The sequence below is a fragment of the Tachypleus tridentatus genome, chromosome 3 (genome assembly GCF_004210375.1).
Source record: "Tachypleus tridentatus isolate NWPU-2018 chromosome 3, ASM421037v1, whole genome shotgun sequence".
Classification (NCBI taxonomy): domain Eukaryota; kingdom Metazoa; phylum Arthropoda; class Merostomata; order Xiphosura; family Limulidae; genus Tachypleus; species Tachypleus tridentatus.
In genome coordinates, this window is record NC_134827.1 from 91,671,004 (window position 1) to 91,694,206 (window position 23,203).

The 23,203-nt window shown below is 34.4% G+C and overlaps 1 protein-coding gene across 2 annotated transcripts in view; it reads left to right on the top strand.

Annotated features, from left to right (window-relative positions):
- Window positions 1-23,203, top strand: part of cni (protein cornichon) — a 44,215-nt gene that overhangs the window by 16,440 nt on the left and 4,572 nt on the right. The window contains exons 4-5 of one of the 2 annotated variants that reach the window (XM_076495657.1): window positions 2,218-2,361; window positions 17,152-19,179. In XM_076495657.1, coding sequence (XP_076351772.1) covers window positions 2,218-2,361; window positions 17,152-17,266 — 259 coding nt within the window. In that variant the 3' untranslated portion in view covers window positions 17,267-19,179. Of the gene's footprint in view, window positions 1-2,217; window positions 2,362-17,151; window positions 19,180-23,203 lie in introns of those variants that run through there. The other variant, XM_076495658.1, reaches the window with a different exon arrangement.

The following is a 23,203-nucleotide window of genomic DNA, read 5'->3' on the forward strand; positions in this document are numbered from 1 at the left end:
AAGTAGAAGACTTCTTGTCCCATAAAAATAGAAGGTTTGTGGATATTGTATGCAAGTGTGTTTCCTAATGGTTGGTTCAGAAATAATGGGATAGAATCTGCAGATTTATATAAGGAACCAATCTTTACTTTAAATCTTGACAGTTTACAGAAAAGCAAACAAAGTACTTTACTTAATAGAGGGCAAGTGAATGTGTGTGTGTGTGTGTGTGTGTGTGCATGCATATTAAAATTAAAAGATGTGTGACAAGGAAGGATGACAAAGGTTTTATTAAATAAAAGGATCTTTCAAGTGTGGCTGCTCTCCATATATATAAGACTACTGTATAACATAAGAATTACAAATAGTGTGTTCCTAAGTTGAAATGTAACACAAAAAGTTATCTCTGGGCTCAGCTTTCTGAATAACAACATTAACCATGCATACTGTAAATGAAACCCCAAATTTGTGGAACAAGCTCTTCACATACAACAGGATATTGAATCTGCTCAATGTGGCTTGGGAGTTTTACTCCTGCCTGTTTGTAGTTCTCAAAAAGGCAGGATACTGCAGACCAGTCATTGATCTATTGTCTCATTTGGTGTATTAACACCCCACACCTCACAGTGAAATCTTACTGTACTCTTTGCTGTTTTTTTTTTTCTCTCCAATTCTTTCAGTGACACCAAGATGGGCATATCCAATGCTTATTTGAATACTTGCACATTGGAACATCTTTGTTCTCATCTTCAGTTTGTCCATCATAGGGTAGTGTAACAATTACACACCCTATCCTTTGAGCTGGCTTATGCACTGTATATTTTATATCAGGTGGTGCATCTTCATATCCTAGGTTTGCAGTTTCAATTTTACATGGATTACTAGCTTTTTCTCACTCATTCTGAATGGAAGTTGACCTGTTATACTTCTCAGCTCTTCCTTAAAATTGTTGGGTTGTCTGGTTGATCAAACTGGAGAAGTCTTTCCTTTATCCTACAGATTACCTCATTCATCTGAATGTTTTTTTTGACAACCATCTCAGTCAGGTCCCTAACTGTACCACCAATGAATGGAATGAGTAAAGCAGAATGGGATTGTGTTTCCAATAAATAATTCTCTCCTCTTGCACTTCCTATCCTCCTTTCAACAGTCTACTGGTGGTTACATTTTCCACCAAACTTCAAAGTGATGGTTTGTTAATGGTGCATAGAGGGAGTCACATGTGTCATTGTGACAGCAGTGTGTTTTCTTATTGATGGAGAGATGACACATGATGATTTGCATGAAAGACATGTTGGAATTATTTGATTCCAATAGAGGGGTGTAGAGAGCTTATGGCATCAATATTGAAATAATTTGCATGTAGAGGGTAACAGTGAATGAGAATAACCAATCATGTGAACAGGGTGAAGTACCTATAAGAAATATATTTTCATGATAGGAAAGTGATTGCTTTCATGCCAAACCATGGAATTGCATACCACATGACTAATAAATTAGCATTTGATTTATACAATCTTGATGAAATTGGCATTCATGCATCATACTAGGGGAACCTTGTCAAAATTCTTAATATATATATAGATGACTCATTTAATGTTAAATATATATTTGATGGTAGGTGTGCTGGCAACTAAATTGAAGCTGAACTAAACAACAGAAGGAAAATTTTATAACCAGTAAACAAAAAACATACAAAAATAAAGTTACTACTTCACAAAGTATTAATATTATGAAGTTTTTGATAATCAGCTTGCCCTTTCAAAACATATTAAAAGGCATAATGATTAATTTAAAGAATTATATTGTAATTCACCTAATAGAATGTAAAATCTTTCATTATAATCAATGTTTAGAACTTGTTTATAGCACTGTTAAAAATATTTAGAAGTTTGGGAATTAACATTTGGAGTGTAATTCATGTGGTGAAACTTTTTTTTGTTTTTTTGAAGAATGCTTAATGAATGAGATTTCTAAAAATGTATGTGAGTATACATTTATTGATGTATGTTCACTGTCACTTATGAATGATCAGAATTTGAAATATCTATTAAGTAGTTAAGGTATCCTGTGAATCTTTTAAAAGTAAACTTGTTACATTTTACCAAAATATGCCTTAGATACACTTTGATGCAAGATTTAATTTTTTATAAAATTTTTAATAAAGTTAATATTTTGTTTATTACTTCTTGCTTATAATAAATGAAAGAAATATTATGTTACAATTTTATTTTATAGGCACAAGACAAGACCTGTTATGAGTGGGTTTGGGTTGTATGATCCAACAAGTATAATGAATTCAGATCAACTGACACGTGCCCAGAGAGAGGGATGGGTCAAGCTGGGATTCTACTTACTGTCTTTTTTTTATTACTTGTATGGGTAAGTTAACTTGGAATATATAAGAAAAATTAACTCTTTGCATTCTACAGCTTATAAAAGTTTGTATTAAAATGATAGATCAGTGCATTATTAGTGATCACAAGAATACTAATTGATGCAGTTACATCTTGTATAAATGCAGCTTGTTGTTAGTACACAAGTTATACATTCAAATTAAACAGGGCTGTAGGAAGCAGTAAGGCCAGTTAGTCCATGGCATGCACAGCTACACCTTATGTATTAAAACCCACTTCTTTTAATTCAGTGCATTATGTTGTGTGCATGCAATATTTGTAATTAAAATGGCTCAAGATTCAGTATCATAGCATTAAGGTTTCAAACATTTTTCTGTGGTGACATGCTCCTAGACACCTTTAGAAATGGCATGCTTTGTGTGCAGCTAGTGTGCTTTATGCACATTGTGTATCAAATTGTTTAGTTGTGGTTATGGCCCAACTACTAAAAATTTTTTTGCTGTGGCAATGTTAAACATTGAAATATGTTCCTGTACTTATTTTTTACCTGTGTCAACATAATCACAAATGATATATGTTCCATGAGTAGTGTCTTGTTTTGTTATTGTTGGTGTTATGACAATTATGGATTAAGTTTAAGTCATTAAAAGTGTCCTTTTAGACTATGACTACTACTGTGGTGTAATGCACTTGGTAGTTTACATGTTAACATGCCAGTGGGTTTAGTCAGAATGCTTGAAATATCATTTTATTATCTCAACAGTATGGATATTTGAGGACCAAGTCTATAATAAAGGGGTTGAGTTATTAATGTGTATGGTTTCTTCTGTTTTTGAAATTTTAACATTGGTATAGAAAACACTCTTTGGCCCTTTTCTTGTGAAATAATTTGGGTAAACTGTTTCCATAACATACCTTTTCTCACACTGCAACTGTTACTCGACTGCTAGGGTTTCCTTCTTTTGCCCATTTAAGCATTCATCTGATTGTTTTTTGCCTTCTCCAGTCTTATATCCCACTTAATTGCCTTTGGTGATATTTATCATGTGATATTTTCCACCTACATTAATGCACTTTCTATCCTGCTACTATGTATAAGCACTTCGTTCAGATAATGTTACCACTTTTTCTCCACAAAGTATTTAAAAATGGGTTTCTCTATGGTACAGTTGATATAGACACTTTGAGTAATTCTTACATCACCAATTAAATTTTCTTTGAAAAGAAAAAAAATTTCTTTGTATAACAAGCTGATACATCATCAATTCCCAAATCACTGTTTCAGCCATGAATGTAATCAGGTCTTCCCTTTCCCACCACTGACAACTAGCATTGCTCAACAATCTGGAGGTTGGAGGGATGGAGTCATTCTCAACTGAGGCTTTCCATGACATGATTTTAAGTGGGAAGACATATATACAGGTTGTTGTTGTTTCTCCAGGGGATTCTGAGACTGTATTCAAAAATGATCCTGTACATTCTGGAGATATATATATACTCACTTTTTTCAATGCCTTTCTTTATTAGGTTGGCTTCTCATGAGGCCAATTTGAAGAAAGAGAGCCAGAATAGATCACAATTTTCTAGGATTTGCATGACTCTAATGACAGTTCTGAAATATTTATCATTTTTCCAAATTTTGTCAGAAACCTCACAGTGATCACCACTTCAATTTGATAATGAATTGGGACCATTGTTGGCAACCTCCTTAGTGCACTTGCAGAGATGCCAACCATTATGATTTTGATGTATACATTACAACTATACGCTCATATAGACAAATATTACGACTTGTTGCAACTCCCAAATTATTATATATTATATAGGCCAATACAATAAAGTGATAAATTGTTCCCCCAGGGCATGAAAGGGATGAAAAGAAAATTTCTAGTGAGATACAAATAAATTTTGATAATAAATAAAAGATATTGTCCAAATGGCTACTTGCGATAATCGTGTTTGTGCTTGAAATAATAAAAAATATTTGTATCTTCGACGTCTACCAATAGTTTAAGTGCAGTGCTTCTCCATACTGGGTGCGTGGGGGAATCCATAGTTATGTCATCAGTGCTTGTCAGCCAATCAGCGCTCATGTAGATGGGTATTTTTTGTTTTCTAAGTGGCATAGATACACCAATGTGATCGTTCATGAGATGGAAAAAAAGATGCCTCGTTCACCAGGTTGTTTTGTTTCTGGCAAATCTAAAAGGACTAAAACTGTGAATCAAAAATTTAGGAAAGAGTATAGTGCAAAATATCTGGTCATTGCATAAAAAGTCAGTGACAGTCATGCATTTTGTATAGTCTGTTACATTGATTTTTCTGTGGTGCATGGCAGGATAAACGATTGTTCCAGACATACAAAATCTGCATCTCACCAACAAAAGGCTGAGGTGAAGACAAAAACGAAGCAGATAACGACATTTATGGGTAAGAATTCAGAATATAAAACTGTAAATTCAGAAGTGGTGTTCACGCAATTCGTCATTGCTCATAATTTACCCCTAGCTGTAGCCGATTATGCAGGACATCTATTCAAAAATATGTTCTTGGACTCTCATATAGCAAAAAAATATGGCTATGCTAGAACCAAAACTACAGCCATTGTATAAATGTTGGGTTGTGAAGATGCCAAAATTATTCCAAGCATACTTACTAACAGTGTTTACAGTTTAGCCACAGATGAATCCACAGACATGGATGACTCAAAACTGTATCCAGTGGTTGTACGATATCTTGACCCTTTGCTAGGAAAAATTGTTTGTTCTCTGTTGACAATGGTGGAATGGAAAGAAGCTTCAACAGGAGAGAATATTTTCAAGCTTTTGGACCACGAACTGACAAAGAGGAAAATTCCATGGGAAAACTGTGTTAGTTTTTCTTCAGACAATGCCTCAGTTATGTCTGGTATAGGTAAAGGTGTGATGGGACACATCTCAAGATGACAGCCTAGCATTACTTCATGGGCTGTGCCTGTCACCTCATGAATATTACTGCCCAGAAAGCTTCCACAGAACTGTCCTGTGCAGTTTCTGATATATTGATAGATATCTACTATTTTCTGGACAAAAGTGCTAGCAGAAAACAAGTTTCAAGGATTGTATGACAAATAAACAAGAAAAATTCTATAACTTGTTAACACAAGATGGCTATCATTTGGGGTGTGCCTCAACAGAATATTGGACATATGGAAGCCATTTAAGAAGTATTTTTACTGTGAAAAGGAAAAACTAGATTCAAAAGGATCTAATTGTGCAGCTCAGTCAGGCAGCAAGACTTTAACAGTCAGGATATCCTCTCAGCCACACAGGGACACAGTCAAGACACCCTCCCAGCCACATAGGGACACAAGACAACAGTCTCCAAAATTAGACAAAGAAACATTTGATATAACTCAATATATGTTTAGGCAGTTTGACCTTGAACTTAAGAAGAGACATTCAATGATAAAAGAGAAGAAAACAAAAGCTAGCAAGGAAGTAACCAAGAAAAGTTATGCATAGAGCAAGTTAGATAAGTTAACAGTTTTCTTGCACAATAAAATAAACTTATTTTGTTTTTTTCTTCAGTCTGCAATTCCTCTATTTGATGAAGCCAAATTGATATTGCAAAGAGAAGAACCTTGCATACACATTATGCATAGAACTCTAATTACGCAAGTTAAAAATATACTTGTCAGATACATTAAGCCAGAATATCTTGAAGGGAATATCACTGAACTTGACTACAACAATGAATCCTTACACAAATCTGATGAGGCAGTTTCTATTGGAAATGCTGCCAAGAAATACATTATTAAATATAAAAAGGACCTGGACCTGATCAGCTTCTACACCAGTGTCAAGAAATACTATATTGCAGCTACAAATTACATGATGAAACATTTCCCTCTAAATGATGAACTTCTGATTCACGCAGAGGTTGCTGATCCAAAACTGAAAGTCAGCAAAGATTTCTCTTCTCTTCTCTTCTTCACAGACAGGTATCCTGTCCTTGTCAATACACATGAGCACAACACTATTGACAAGTTGGAAGGGCAATATTTGAACTATCAAATTGATACTTTTTCAGAAACTGTCCTTCAGTTGAATGTTGACAAGTTTTGGGTTCAGCTGTCTACAGTTAAGGATGGAAATGGCAACCAGATGTATGACATTCTGTGTAGGGTTATGCTTGGAATTCTTACAATCTTTCATTCTAATACTGACAGTGAAAGGATATTTAGTTTAGTGACTAAAAACAAAAGCAAGTTCAGACCAAATTTGAGCAACTCAGTTTTGAACAGTATTATTACACACAAGATGTGTGTGCAGTCAAATGGACAATGTTGTTATAACTCCCAACCATCCAGAGACATTCTCATGAGAGCAAAGGCTGCAAAACTATTACAATAAGTGTCATAAACATGATATAAGCTAGTCCTTACATAAAGGCTTTTTCTGCTTACTGTTTGTGCATGTTCAATGTTGTTTTAACAGTATATTTGTTACTCTGAACTGAATAAGACATACTTTCAAAATAATTTTTTAAAATTTATTTATTAAATACACAAAACACGGTCATAAATGAGCAATCTATAGCAGTAATAAATAATAATAGTTATAATAATAATATAATAATAAACAGCTTAGAGACATTGGTCAGGCCTAGTAGCCGCAAATGATAAAGGGCTCTGTCTACAATCATTATGCACTTGTCAGCTCTTGCACTTTTTCTAGTCTTCAGTATGGCATGTTGTTGGGATTTATAAGGTAGAAATACATTGTTGGAGAATGTTTGTTTTTATACATTCTGCTGCTTTCCTTCAATTACATGAGTCTTCCATTCTATTGACTCTTTATTTGTGTGGGTAGTCTAAAGTCTTTGGAATCATGGATTAATTTTGTCTATGTGCATTTATCCTTCTCTTTGTTGACCTTTCGATTTTCCTCAGCTCCTTCAGAGAGTTATGGCTCTACTTATATTCAAGTGTCCCAACCTCTGACCCCTTGAGGTGGATTCCTGGATGTGGTGAGGAAACCTGCCATAGAATGTTCTGTACTTTCACTTTATCTCCTCTGGGATATAAACATCACCCATGTGTTTGCTGTGCATGATGACACATGAAGAGGTGGAGAGAATTCTTGTGGTTGAGTGGTCCACCTCCAACACACCACTTTGGCATTAAATTCCTGTAGATGAATTGTTGGTCAAATTGAACTAGGATCAACTGAGTACCAGTGTTGGATGTTCTCGGTAAATGTTGTGGACATTGTTGTCTGATACTGGTATTCTGGTATAGTGCTCATGAAACCCTGGCATTGCTGCAGTGTTCTTGTTTGGTACTGTAGTGTGTTCTCTCATTGGGCTGTTTGGTGGGTGGAGTCAGTAGGTACTGAAATGTAGCATCTATATTCTGGATACCCCATTTACCAAAAAATAAATAAAAGTGAAAAAATTGAAAAAAAAAACATTATAGGAAAACAACCACAGATAGACAACTCTGCTGTACAGTCAACATCACAGTCTGATTCTTTCTAATTACCCATTCCTTATTTGAAAAATCCTTAGGGTAGATGTTCCCTTTTTTTATTCAAAAGGGATTAGAGGGGCTTGCTGGCTCCACTAAGTCAGTAAAGAAGTTGCTCTCTGGAGATATTTTAGTGGAAACATCTTTACTACAACATGCCAAAATCTTCTTGAAATCAAAGGCCATTAGGGATATACCCATTGAGGTTACTCTCCATGCAACTTTGAATTCTTCCAGAGAGTTATAGTTGAGAGGAACTTAAAGAACATTCCTGAGTTGTAGATCCTCGCTGGTTTCTTCAGCCAAGGCTTTTCTGTGATGTGCTGAATCTCCATTCACAAAGAGGAAATTATGGTACTTACTAATGTTCTGATATTGACCACATTCTCATGCCACAGTCAAAGCAGATTATCTGAACTGCAAGGTACGGCCATACAATCTCGGCCCTTTCAAATGTTTCCTATGTCAACAGTTTGGTCACTCAGAAACATTGTGTTGTGTTTCTTTAACATGTGCTTGTTATGGTAACAAAGACCATGAAGCATACTAGTGCCAACTAGAACCATGTTGTGTTAACTGTAGTGGTCCACACTCTTCTTACTCTATTTCTTGCCCTAAATAGGTGGAGGAGAAAGAGATGCAATGCTTGAATGATCTAAATAATACCTCCCACCCAGATACTTGAAAATTATTATCCACAACTCCATCTCGAACATACACTGCTGCACTTTGTTCCACTGCCACAGAGGGAGTGCAGACAGATCACTCTGTGCCTCCAGCAGAGTCATTTGTAAAACATCTGAAGAATATTTTGCCCTCCATGATTAAAACAGTTGATGATTCTACATCTATTTCCATCTCTTTGCCTGCCACTCCTTCCAGTGACTGCCCATTTCCACTTTCTTTGACTTTTGGTGTTTCCTTGGAACCATCCTTTTCTGCAGCCCTGAGAAGTAAAATGACCTTTTGTACACACCCTTCGTCACTGGAATCTTTGTTTACAGGTATAGACCTGACTACTCGAACTTGGGCAGGATCCATTGGGGTTGATAAATCTTTGTCCAATAATGAAAAAAATGTGGTCAGAGACAAAAGAGATTCTTGTCTCATTCTCTTCAGCATAAATAAAAATGGCCACTCTGATCCAGTGGAATTGTCAGGGTTTTTGTTCAAATATAGATGACATTAAGGATTTGATTGATTCTTACCATCCTGTGTGCCTCTCCTTACAGGAAATATTTCTGAAACCTGCTAATACAGTCACCCTTCAGCAGTTTTCTTTGTACAGAAATGACAGGTTGTGTGATCAATGAGTGCATGGTGAGGTGGCACTGCTGATTGAACAGCATGTGCCCACCCTGCCTTTGCCACATGATACACCCTTGGAGGCTGTAGCCATTCATGCTTACTTGAGTTGTAACATCAATATTCTTTCTCTCTACATGGCTCCTGAAGAGACCTTGATGCCTTCATTGAGCAGTTATCATCTCTATTTTTAATCCTGGTGGATTATAATGGACATATGCCCCTCTGAGATGGTGCTGATGGGAGAGATTCTTCTGTAGAGCATGTGCTCTTGGATTGCAACTGATCTCTCTTCAATACTGGTTCTTCTACTTATTTTCATGCACCTTGTCAGTCTTTTACTGTTATTGATCTTTCTATTTGCTCCCTTTCACTTTTTTCTCACTTTTTGTTTGGAAGGTTGACAGTAACCCATGGGATAGTGATCATTTTCCTGTTATTTTTGAGATACTGGCTGTGGTTGATGCCACTTGACTTATGTACCTTGATGGCAATTGGAATAGACTAACTGGCCCTCTTTTATTGCTTTCTCAGAACTAGATCCTGCCATCATCTGTAAACCATCAATATTTGATTGTGTAGGGGCAGTGACTGACTGTATTATCCAGGCAGCTGCTCACTGTATTTCTAAAATCTTGACATGCTTTCAACAGTATCCTCATCTTTGGTGGAATCATGTCTGCTACATGGTAAGGAAAGCTCAGAAACAGGCTTGAGATACCTTTGGTAGGTATCCCACACTTTTAAATCACATTGCATTTCAGCAGGTCTGTGCACATGCTCACCAAGTTAAATATCAAAGGAATCTTGGATTAAATACACCTCTTGCATCACTTCTACCACCAGTTACAAAGTCATATGGGAAAAGATTCAAATGGTTAGTGGACAATATACTTCTGCCCCCCTTTTGATCTTGGTTTCTGATAACCAGAAAGATGTTGATGTTCAGAGCATTGCCAGTACTCTCGGTAAAAGTTTTTCTCATGCATTTTTGCTGATTGTCTCTATGATTATAATTGCCCCTTTACACTGATGGAACTCAAGCTTGCTCTCCATTGGTCTGGCATTATATCAGTTGGACCCAGTGTTTCTCTTGCTATTCTTCTGATTGTATTTAACTGGATTTGGCAGGAGAATGTTTTTCCTGAGTTTGGTGCTATGCTATTGTACTTCCTTTTCCAAAACCTGTGAAGGATCCCAAGATTCCTTTAAACTACTGTCCAGCTGCTTTGATAAGCTGTTTCTGTAAGATCTTAGAGAGGATGGATAATGCTAGTTTAGTGTAGTTCCTTGAATCAGTCAACCTCCTCACAACCAGTCAGTGTGGGTTCCTATGGCAGTGCTCCACCATGATCCATCTGATTTGACTTAGGCTTCCACAAATGATGTTTCTTCTCAGAAACAAGATGTTGTCTCTTGTATTTTTTTTACCTTGAGAACACTTATGATACAATGTAGATATATGGCTTCTTGCTAGACCTCCACTCATTTGGGTTGTGTGGCTATTCACCTTTTTTAATAATTTTTTTTTAATGTCAGGTGATTCCAAGCTCATGTGGGTTTGACACTTTCCTGGTCTTTCCCACAGGAACTTGGTGCTCCTTAGGGCTGTGTCTTGAGTGTTACACTCTTCATTATATAGATTAATACCATCAGTGGACAACTCCCCCCTACAGTTGCAAATGTTTTCTATGTTGATGACTTCGACATTTCATGTCAGTCTATGAGCATGAGGTTTATGGAACAGCAGCTACAGTCTACTCTCAATTGCTTACTGAAGTAGACCACAGCAAATGGTTTTACCTTTTATTGCTTTAAAATCATTTGTATGCACTTTTACTCCCAGTAGAGCATTCACCCAGATTCTGAACTCTATCTCAGAGAAATTGTGTTTCCTGTGGTCCCTGAGGCTATGTTCTTGAGGCTTATATTTGACCATAAGCTGACATTTATTCCAAAAAGTGATAACATTACCTGAATGTGAGATGCTTGTATATAGTACCAGGATAGAGGGTGCATTGACATAGGTAGAGAGTGTCACGAGACAATTATTGCCAAGAGTAATTAAGTGGGGTATGAAAGACTGGAACAAGCAAGTAAAAATCAGACTAATGCTTATATCTTCAAAGGGAGAAACCCTAGCAGTGAGCAACAGCTGTAGTGTGATAGGAGGTAAATATATTGGAAATACATTTTATGGTTTAAGGTAATGTTAACTTTTATAGGAAACTGTAATTTATTTTTTAAGTCAGAGCTAAGTCATTTGTAATAACATGGAGGAAATTAGCCATAAATTAATGTTTATTAAGGAACCTACTGAACTGAATATATCATTCAAAAATTAAACAGCAGGTTTTACACTAGGCAAGTTTTATTTTTAAAATAATTAGTGTTTTGACCTGTGTTATTGAGATACTGTGGATCAAAACATTGTAGTTATTAAAATTAAGAACTTGTGTACCATAATTGTTATCGTATCTTATATTTTTGAATTAATGATATTTTAGTCTGCCATACCTCTTTTGGTGTTTTACATTAATAATGTCAATGTAATATTTGGAGGAGTTAAGAACATCTGCAGTATTAAATGATTTTTGTCATTTTTATATCAAGAATTCATGAAACTTCATGTTTTTTCTGGTATCATTCACTGTTACAATGATGCCTAAGGAAGAGTGAATAATCATAGATAGATAATTTTAAGTTTATTTGTGAGCTTTTTGTTATATTTACATGTTGTATAAAATCCAAAATCAACAAGGCATGTGATTAGTTTTTTTTAACAATGTATGATATTTTTTGAATAAATAGGAAAAATACTTTGGCTCTTTATGCTGCTAACTATAACACTCGAGTTTGATTGGTTTCATAAACAAAATATTGTACATTTTATTCTGCTTGCTCTCACTTTGTTTTTCATGTTTGCCCTTTGACTGAATATTTTAAGTGACACTTTAATTTGGGTGAATCGAAATCATCCACTTACATACTAGTGTATTCCATTTGAAAAATTTCAACACTTTCAAATATAAATTGCTTTTATATTACAAATTTTGGAAAGAAGTTTCATTGTTACAAATTATCTCAACTGTGAGATGTGGCCCCTTATTCTTACTCTTCTCAGATGCTTTTAATGCCAGTGATATGAACACTCTTGGATGTTTTGTTGTGGTTTCTGACACATGCTTTATGGTGACAGCTATGAGTGTCAGTTGGACAACATTACGTTAATTGTTATGGTTCCAACCCCTCCTACTTTTGTTCTTGCTCTAAATAGGTGGAGGAAAAAGAGGTAACAGCATGTTACGACTGTATATAACATTTAATACCCTAAGGAATGGAAGTCGATGTCCCCTCTTTCAATTTGGACATATACTGTTTCATTCTGTTCCACTGCTACAGTAGGGTACAAACAGATTCCTCTGTTTCTCACACAGAGCCTTTTACTCCTTATGCCACAAGTATTCTGCCTTTCATGGATACAAGAAATGACAAGTCTGCATCTTTTCCAGTTTCTCTCTCCACTGCACCATTCAGTGTATGCTTGGACCCTCTCGATTGGCCCCAAGGTTATTTGGTCCAGCATTCAATCACTGGAATCTCTTTTGTCTGACAGAGATGTGTTCAATCAACCTAGAGCAGGATCTTTGGAGGTTGATAGGCCTGTTTCTAATGAACAAAAACAGGCTGGTTGGCTCTCTTTCACACTTTCTCACAGTCTGATCCTACTGTTATTAGTCTTCCCACTGTTAACGATTGCACGGAAGCAGTAACTGTTGTCTTTTCTAAGCATATGTTTGTGAGATGCACAGAACTTTGAAGTTTTCCATTGTAGTTTCACTCATTGTGGACCCCTGATTGCCTGTGGACATGGAAGGCTTAGAAATGAGTTTGGAATATCTTTCATAAATATCTCACTCTTAACAACTGTATTGCTTTTCAGCAGGCTTATGCTCATGTCCTACAGGTCAAATGTCAAAGCTAGAAGGAATCTTGGATTAAATTCTTTATCAACATTTTTTTAACCACCAGTTCTAAGGTCATTTGGACAGTGTTTGGAGCTTTGGTACACTGTTGACATTGTTTCCAAGTCTTTGTGTATTCAGTGATGCTGTGTCTCAAATATCACAGTTTTCAGTATTAAGATCAATCGTATCACTAAAGGACTTCCTCCTACCATTGTAAACATCCACAATATCATTGACTTTCATGGGTCTTTGCATTTCAATGGCCAGAAAGTTGTCAATATATAGGGTGTTGCTGATACCCTTGTGGAGTGCTTTTTTTTTTTTCAGCTTTTCATCATTTCCTCATCTTTCCCTGTCTTCTTGACCTTTTAATCACAGGTTGAGAAAATGTGACTTTCTTTTCAGGCAGATAGTCTCTGTGATTGTGACTGACCATACACTGGTGAAACTTAAAATTGATCTACATCAGTCTTGGCAGTACATTAGTTGGGCCTCATAATATTTATTATGAGATGCTTTGTTATCTATTTGTGGCTTTTCATGCTCTTCTTTTGTTTGTTTCTAAGCCTGGGAAAGATTGCAATATTCCTTGCAATTATTGTCCTGTTGCTTTGACTAGCTGTCACTATAAGGTTTTGAGAAGGATAGTTAATTCTTGCCTTGTTTGGCCCTTAAATACAAAAATCTCCTCATGCCCACCAGGTGTGATTTTCATAGACAGCACTCCACTGTGAACCACATGGTTCTTTAAGGAATGTTGATCAGGGAAACCTTCCTCAAGAAAGAGCATCTAAAATTGATTTATTACACAAGATATTTGTACTGTGAAAGACAGTCACCACATTTTTCTCTCCTATTTTGTTACTTACTCTGACTGGTCCTTGTTCTCTTTCTCATGAAAGTTTTTAACGTCTGGTTAGGATTATTTGTTTCTATTTTGCAAAAAGTGAATGTTTTTGAAAGAATAGAATTGGCATACATTATTTATACCTAATGATAATTCTTATTCCCATGGGTCTTGATCCTTTCATATCAATGAAGTGATTTTATGCAGCTGATTTGCACTGTTTTTCATGATGTTCTTGACCACACCAAGAAGTGAATTAGCATATTTCTTTGCTCTTTTATTTTGAATTTCAGGTTTGTGTTTACTACCTTTTGGTTATTATCCAGGTTTGATGGAATCTGTTTCTTGTCAGTTTTTGTATATTCTGCCCAGTTCTCATTGTTAATCATTGGTAGGGTGTCTAGTATTGTTAGTAGTTTTGACTTAAACAATACAAAATAATAAAGGTGCAACAATCAAATACTATATGTATCACAAATCTGTATTTATATTGATTTGTCCAGTCAGGACTATTGCATATACTTTAATCTCTACTATTTTACTAGGCAACCCAAATATTTTTGTTTTACCAAAAATGCCCATTCTGTGGGTGTATGATGTTGAGAAGTTATTTAATTATATAAAAAATCATGGTCTCTCCTTCTGTGAAACTGTGTATAGATTCCTTCAATTAGGATTCTTGCATGTTTCATACACCTGTGCATCTGTACTGGACAAATATTCCACTCTCTTTGCTGGAGCTCCATGAAAGGGTATTGCCATTTGGTTGCTGATGATATTGCAAATGTCACCTTTTTCATCACATTGTGCACATCCATGCTTGGTATTAGAGGTGCTGAATATGGGACTTCTGTTGTTATTAGAGGACTCTGCTCCAGTTAGCAGAGGGTTCATCTATGTTTATATTAATTCTTTATGGTTTGATGTTCTTATTACACCATTGTAATGTTGGTTAGCCCACCCTTGGAGACTGTTTTGATCTTTCTTAGTTCTCCTTGTGTGCCTACTAATTTGGCCAGTTATATTCTTTCATAATACACTTTTGGGCTTCTCTCTTTAAAACCTTCAACTGCATAAGCAGAATATAATATTCCCCTTATCTGTACTTCAACCTGTGTGCTGTTTTTGGTTGTACAGGTACAATTAGTCATTACTTTTAATAAAATCGACCGCTTTTTCTGAACTAAAGGGTTTCACGGGGAGAAGAGGTAGCCTGCTGCAAAAAAATGCCTTATTTCCTGGTGTCTTTTAGGTCTAGTCATTTTTATAATGCTGACCTGTTCAACTCTTTTACTGAAATCCAGTTCTGCAAATGGATTCTGATTTTACTATGACTTTACTTTGCTAAATATTCTTCCTAGTCTAGATTATTAACTTTCTACCCTGTAGTTTGTAGGTTATTTTGTTGGTTTTTTTTCATGTAAATCTGCTTCCATCATTTTCACAACAACTTTGAAATTCATTATAATTATACAAATTAAGATTTTACACTGTGGAATTCACTTTCAGATCTTCATAAAGAATGGTGTTGTTAAACATTACTGAAATTAAAATATGGTAAATTGGTCATTTAATTGTACTGTTATGAATTATGAATTGCTTTGGATATATGTGAATGTAGTGTGAAGATTCTGAGATTTAGGTTTCATTGGTGAATAGTTATTTTGAAAAGATTAGAAATAGTAGTTTACCTGTAAAAAAAAAAAGAGAAGCTAATTTCTATCTGATTTTTTTTCTGTCTTTAATAAATAGCCACAACTTTCAAATATGATTGTTCATATTTGACTATTTCATGTGACATGCATTAAATTAATACTTAACTTGTATAATTAGCAAAAACCAAAACCCATTTAAACTTTGTATAGCTTAGTTATTTCATAATTATTTCTGTTTATGATTTTCTTGTATACATTGATATATTTATGCTACATGTTAGCACACACTGTTAAAACCAGTAATTAATTTTGTAAGAGGCACTTGCTATTAAGTTTGGATTTTTAAGTTTACAACAGAGCATTCTTTGTTAATGATGACAGAAGTGGATATTTTATGTCATATTAAATAAAACAAGGGAGGATGTGTTTTAATAGTGGATCTGTTACACAGAGGATTGAGTATGATATATTAAAACAATTTTAAATATGAAAATCATCACACTGATAACCACAGGTGACATAGTAGTCACAGTGAAATGCCATGTATCAGAATTACATTTTAACATTGCTTGCCATCAAGTAGATAGTGAAAATACTGCTGAAAACTGAACGTTATTGGGAAGGGTACATAACTGCCTCATGTTACAGGTGAAAATCACAAACACAAAGGTGAATGGTAAAAGCCATCCACATGTCTTACACAACAATGTGCAATATAACCTGGAAGGAAAAGTGACACAAGTGATTTATACACATGTTACTTCCAAGATACATGCTTCAATCATGACATTCCTCAAGCAGCAGTAGAATGAAATGAGTATTAATGCTATTCCATATAGAGGCATACTGGTTAGATAGTATGAACTTCTGTGAGATTGTACTATTGAAACAAACTCTGGAAAAACTTAATCCTTGGATAATGAAACATTGTAGAATGGATGGCAACTGCCTGTTGTGGAGGCACAAGTGTAGAGGTCAAAGTTTTGAAAGTCTTCCGCCTTTCGTTTTCAGGTCCTGAATCATTCTTACTGATTCATCTGACTTCTGTTCCTCACTTCTATAACTCTTTGGGTCCTGATCACTTGTTATCTTTAGTTATAGCACTGAAGTGTTATGTAGCTTACATTAACGTTTTAGAAGTGATAAATAATAACTTTTTATTCATTGGGATTCTTCAGTCTCTTGAGAATTAATCTTGGTAACCTTGATGAAATTAGCTCAAAAATAGATCCATGTCACATATTCTGTTCTCTATTTCAAGGCAAGGAGACTTATGTGAGTCATGCATCATCAGATTTGTCACATTTTTACTTCCTTATCATACCTGATTAAATTACTTGCTGGAGGACATTGTGAGGGCTGATACATGGATCTCTCCTAATACCTTTATCTCACTTTATGTGCATGATCTTGCAGTATCTTCCTCTGAGGGGTTATGACAACCCCATGTATCTATCTTTACCATATCAGCTAGATTATAAGGAGAGGTGAGTAATTTTATTACTAACCTTATCTTTTCTTTGCTTTCTAGGGTCCTTTACCTCTTCTTCACAGGATTACATTCTGTGGCGAGTGTTGTCCAGGCAGGTATGCTTTATCAAACCGATTTTGCACATGCAATCACTAATTCAGTATTCTTTATCTAGGTTGCAACAGTTCTATAAAAATTGTTTGTTCCATGAGACTGTTCAAAAGATGTCCTAGTGCTATTATTTTACTATGCTAGACTGCCACTCATTAATTTTAAAAAATGGAAAGAGGTGAATGGGGCCCATTGTGTTTGATTCAGTACATAAGCTGCATCTCAGCGAAATGAAAAGACATGAGGTTCTTATTTTATAATCTAGCTTGGTGGTATTAATAAGTTGAATTCCTAATTTGTACAAAACTATTTACTGACTTTGTATTTTGACATCACAAAGATCTAATTTTAAACAGTGCTGCATTCAACATGACATGTGACTCACTAAAACCTATGTTCAGGTGTGTTCCTTTAATATTCTCTTTTAAGTTAATAACTTAAATCATATATAACATTAAAGTTTGAATTATACAATTTGATTCTAAACTAATTGACATAAATCCATAATGTAGTAGTTTAATAAAATTTTGAATGCAAGTCTTTGACTCATGACCTGTTGTGAAAGGATTAAACATTTTAATAATTTTTATAATTTAACTTGTTGCCTGGATTATTAAAGGTTACAAACAAGATGGCATGTGTAAGTGTCATCTTGTTTCATCAACACTTTTTTTTTTTACTTTTAACTATAGACAGTTCTTATGTTGTATCGTGCACAATTTTGACAGAATATCTTTTGGCCATGCTGGTTTGTCATGGGTGTAGACTCTTATTTCTTTTGCAACAGTAATATGGCAATATCTACAAAATAGCTCCCAGAAAGAAATTCATCTATTATTTATTTTGATTAGGAAGGGATACTAATGTCACTCATTGCCATCTTAGTCATTTTAGAGCTATTTGCATGTTTTTAAATATATTGCTAATTTTAGGATTTTGCTTATTACAAATTCAAATTAATTACTGACTAATTAACAGCTGTTTAAAGATATGAAAGAACTGACTGTTGTAATAGTGATAATGTAAATTGTGTGATTTTTCCATCTCTACATCAAACGTGTGTTCATATTTTAGTGTCAAATATATGCCAGTTATATTGTAATTAGATTATGCTGACAAGTGATGTAAAGATTTTCTCTCATTATTAATTTTAGTCATATACTATGAAGATTCTTACAAATTACAACTTATTACACTGTTTTAGTTTATGTATGTATTTTCAAGCATTCTCTGTTTTTGTGCTTTTTATCTTTTAGGCTTCATTGGTCATTTTGTATGTTACAAAGACATCTAACATATTGGTGTGAAGGGGTACACACTCACCCTCCTTCACTTCTTCTAGTGAGTGCACATGCATGTTTATTTGTTATTTTGAATTTCACGCAAAGCTACTTGAGGGCTATCTGCGCTAGCCATCCCTAATTTAGCAGTGTAAGACTAGAGAGAAGGCAGCTAGTCATCATCACTTACCACCAACTCTTGGGCTACTCTTTTACCAATGAATAGTGGGATTGACCGCACATTATAACACACCCACAGCTGATAAGGCGAGCATGTTTAATGTGACCTGGAATCAAACCCGCGACCCTCGGATTAGGAGTTGAACGCCTTAATGTGCTTGGCCATGCTGGGCCTTACATGTTTATAAACAGCTATTTCTTTACAAAAAATATCATTAGAAGTGTAGCTTTTAGAGTTTAACAACAACTTTTATTTGAAATACTGAAGTAACACGTGATTTAAGAAATTTTTATAGACCTGTTAAAATCAATTTGTACAATGGTTTACACAAGTTTGGTGAAATCACATATTTGTATTTGTCCTATGTTTAACCATCACTGAAATAATGGGAGAAAGTATTCAATTTATTGCCAGAAGAAGACTGATGTAAGTAGAGATGTAAATGATGCTTTACAGAAAGTAACAACAAAAAAGCTACTTTTCTACTGCACAACCACAGCCAAAGAAAAAAAGAAATCATTGATGTCCCTCTGCTTAAGAAGACTGTGCCATAGTTTAGTTACAGACTAACAACATAGTAGCTATAGGAGGTTTCAGTAAATGTGATTATTTTTTAACATGCAACTCAGTTTCATTTAAATTTAGTTATAAAAGTGTATCATTACTGCAGTTTACTGATTCAACATTGATACATGAAGATGCTACAAAAAGAATACATTTTTGTAAAGAGGAATGGCTAATTGAGAACAAGGAGAATGTTTGTGACTGATATACTTTTTACTAGTGTTGTGTTTTGATGCATCTGTAAATTACTCTAGAAAGAAAGATACTGCTTTTTCTGGAAAATTTAGTGGAAGAATATTCAGTGTGCACTTTTCGAGTTTGAAGTAACACTCCTCATAAGGATGCCCTGCATATCTGTATTGTAGTTGGTGAAGTTAAATGCCATGTTGATGAACATATTAAGTTCATATGTTGGTAAAGTGTTCTACAATTAATTTCTAGAACAAGTTTCTTGGGGCAAGAGGATTTTTTCATGGTCAAAATGAAATATTCAACTTGCTTTATAATAGATTTGGTTTGTTTTGAATTTTGCGCAAAGCTACATGAGGGCTATCTGCGCTAGCCATTCCTAATTTGGCAGTGTAAGACTAGAGGGAAGGCAGCTAGTCATCACCACCCACTGCCAACTTTACCAATGAATAGTAGGATTGATCATCACATTTATAAAGTACCCACAGCTGAAAGGGCAATCATGTTTGGTGTGATGGGGATTCGAATCAGCGACTCTCAGATTACAAGTCTAGCACCTTAACTGCTTGGCCAGTTTTATAATAGAAATATATGAGTTATTATAGAATACTCACAAAGTTTGATTTTTTCTTTCTGGGAAGGTAAGCAGATTTGGAAATGCAGATAGAGGGGCATCTTTATATTTGTTATTCACACTTTGTGATGTATTCAATCAGTTGTTTGGACAACAAAGCATTTTTTTACAACTGGTCTGTCTTCTCACAAAATATGTGATACACATATTTGTTAACATTTACAAGCCAGTACCTCAGGCAGAATAGTTGAATAAGGTTTCACATCAACACATTGCATGGTCACGAAGCTGAAAACCACATAGATAAATAAAAGAAATTCAAAACTTAGAGCTTCTTTTACTGATTGTTGGAGCCAAATTTATGACAATGCTGCTAACAGTATGGGTAGAAAATACAGTAGCCTATAAGCTCAGAGCAGATATGTTAATTGACTTGTATGAAATTATGTCATTCTCTGCTCATTGTTTTAACTGTAGTAGAAACTTGTGCTGTAGAAAAATTCTTTTTGTCTATAAGCACTTTTTAACTTCTCAGCTTTGTTTCACCATTGGGATTCAAGCCCAGGTTTCTAGCCTCCAGCATAAAAAGCTATTTTGAGCAATCATTGTGCTAGCACTGAAAGGGCTATACATTCCAATAATCTGGCCTTGTATATAAGTTACTTACATGTTTACCATATGCTATTAGACTACCTTCTGTATGCTCAGTATTATCAGATAATATTCTTTGTTTTTGTCATTGTATAAAAGAGTTTCTATCAAACTGGTAAACATGAGCAATTCTGATGTATTAAGATACAGCTAAAAAATAAGAACTTATAAAATTCTGTTTGAAGTAGTGATATTTAAGTAGATACTATAGTACTAATGGCTCGAGCTGACTGGCCTAAGTTTGTGTGAGCTTGACTTGTCTAATCCAGCAGAAAGTAAAAAAACCATGAGACTCAAATTATAAACTATCCTTCCCACTAAATAATCCATTTTTTGTGCCTAAAAACTTGCTATAAAAATTTATTTGCTTAACTTGAAAAGAATTAACATTTTTGTAGTACTTTTATACTGTTTTTCAAGTTTAAGCTCTGTTATTTGTTTTCTAATTTTTATTTGCAGCTGAGTGTTAGTGGAACTTGCTAACTGATTAACTAATGGTTTTGTTAACTGATTGTTACATCATCAAAGACAAAAACAATTTGTAATGCTAACAAAAGGACTCGGACACCTGCAGTAACTAGTGTTTTCTTTTTCTTGGTCTGCTCCTTGGCAAAAGTCTTCTAATCATTTTCACATGGCTGCTAAACACAGACAATACCATAGTGGGTGTTCCTCTTCCATTTCCTTATTCAAAGTTGCAACTGTTTACAGATGTTTCTTAATTTATGAGTTGAGGTGTGTGTTTAGAGCATCGAGAGGTTTCAGGTCATTGCATGTACAGGGAGTCACTGAACAAAAGAAGCTGTTATATTACAGAACATAAAAATATACCAGAAATACATTGTCAGTATAAAAAATATCTTAACTTTTGGGAACTGTAAGAAAAATAACAGTCATACATAAAGAAGGACTGGAGTTGGAATTTCAAAAGAAAATGTAATCTTGTTCTGATAAAGTGCACACACCCTGAAATTTTTAATTTCTAGTCATACTTTAAAACAATAGTAACTTATGGAACAATTTGTTCATTATGTTTGTTTCAAGAATATGACAAATCTGTTAAAATAGACTTTCCTGTTTTATAGATGTCATTTTGATATAATAATTATAGGAAAAGGAGAGAAAAATTAGTTCCTAAACCTGAACCTATTTATTTGAATATCATACTAGTGCTTTGAAGTATATAAATATACAAGCAACAATTTAAGAGTTTAGGGCACTTTAATTTGTACCAAATTTCAGCACAGTCATGAACTTAGGCTGCTTACTTGTATGCTTTAGACATATGCAAAATGGTGTGTTAATAAACAGAAAAAATAACAATTCAAGTAATAGTGAAATTCTACAGTTGAGCAAGTATTGACATAATTTACTTGCCACTTGTAAATAAATTTAGTTCTTAATAGCTATAAATTTTTAACATGTTTATCGCAATGAAACTTTGTAGAATGAACGACAACTGCCTGTTCTGAAGACACAGAGGATGACGTTTCGAAGTCTCCACAACAGGCAGTTGCTGTCCATTCTACAATGTTTCATCATGAATATTCTGCCTAAACAACCTATCAAAGAATGTTTATCACAGTTTATTCCACCATTTCCTGTGGAGATTGTCTATCGTTGAATGCTTATTGTTTTTTTTAGCTTATCATAAACAAGACATTTATATTAATGGTTTATTCTCTAATCAGAAAACAAAATACTGGTATCTCATTAGTATTAAAATAATATTCTCAAATTTCTTGAATTAGATAATTAGAGCTAATTAGTTGAAAGACATTTTTGTGCTTTTATCTTATAAAAATTGTAAGTGTAAACTTTGTTTCATGTTGTTGTAAAGTTGTTAGTTAAAAAAAACAAAAACTTTTCTGTGGTTTAGACATTAGCTGTTTAGGTGTTTAAAGTAGTACTTGTTATTGAGGCAAAAGATTCTTCTTTAAAGTAACCAATGGGCAAATATGATCATGAAGCATATTTCAAGAAAATGTGAATGATATATTTAATTTCAGGATTAAATGTATTGGTGAGTGTATAAGGAATGTAACTGGTGCTTCAGTCTCTCTTTTTTTTCTCATTACAGGTAGCACATTTAGTGTTAGAGTAATTAACTTACAGTATTTATTATTGTGTTGATCTAGAAGTTTTGGGCTTGTGATGGTGTAATTGTTTATTAATCATATTGTATTATATAGACAAAAAATGCTTTCCACTATACATATGTAGTAAACGTCTTGCATGAAACATTGTTGTACACAAGGAAACCTAAATTTAATTAGCTGTACTTTAAACAGCTATCATTCTTTTTAAAATTTATAGATGAAAGTTTTACAACTTATTTATTGATAGTTTGTGTGTACCAGAGAACTATTTTTAATATTATAATAAAAGTAATTTAATATTTGTGTAATTATATAAAGAATATGGTTGAATGCACTAATAGTTTTACTGGATGTAGCTTAGCAACTGATTACTTTAAAATAACATTTTTAAAAATATGTAGTGAAGATTATGCAGAATCACTAAATATATATACATATAACAACAACAAGGGACCTGTTGATC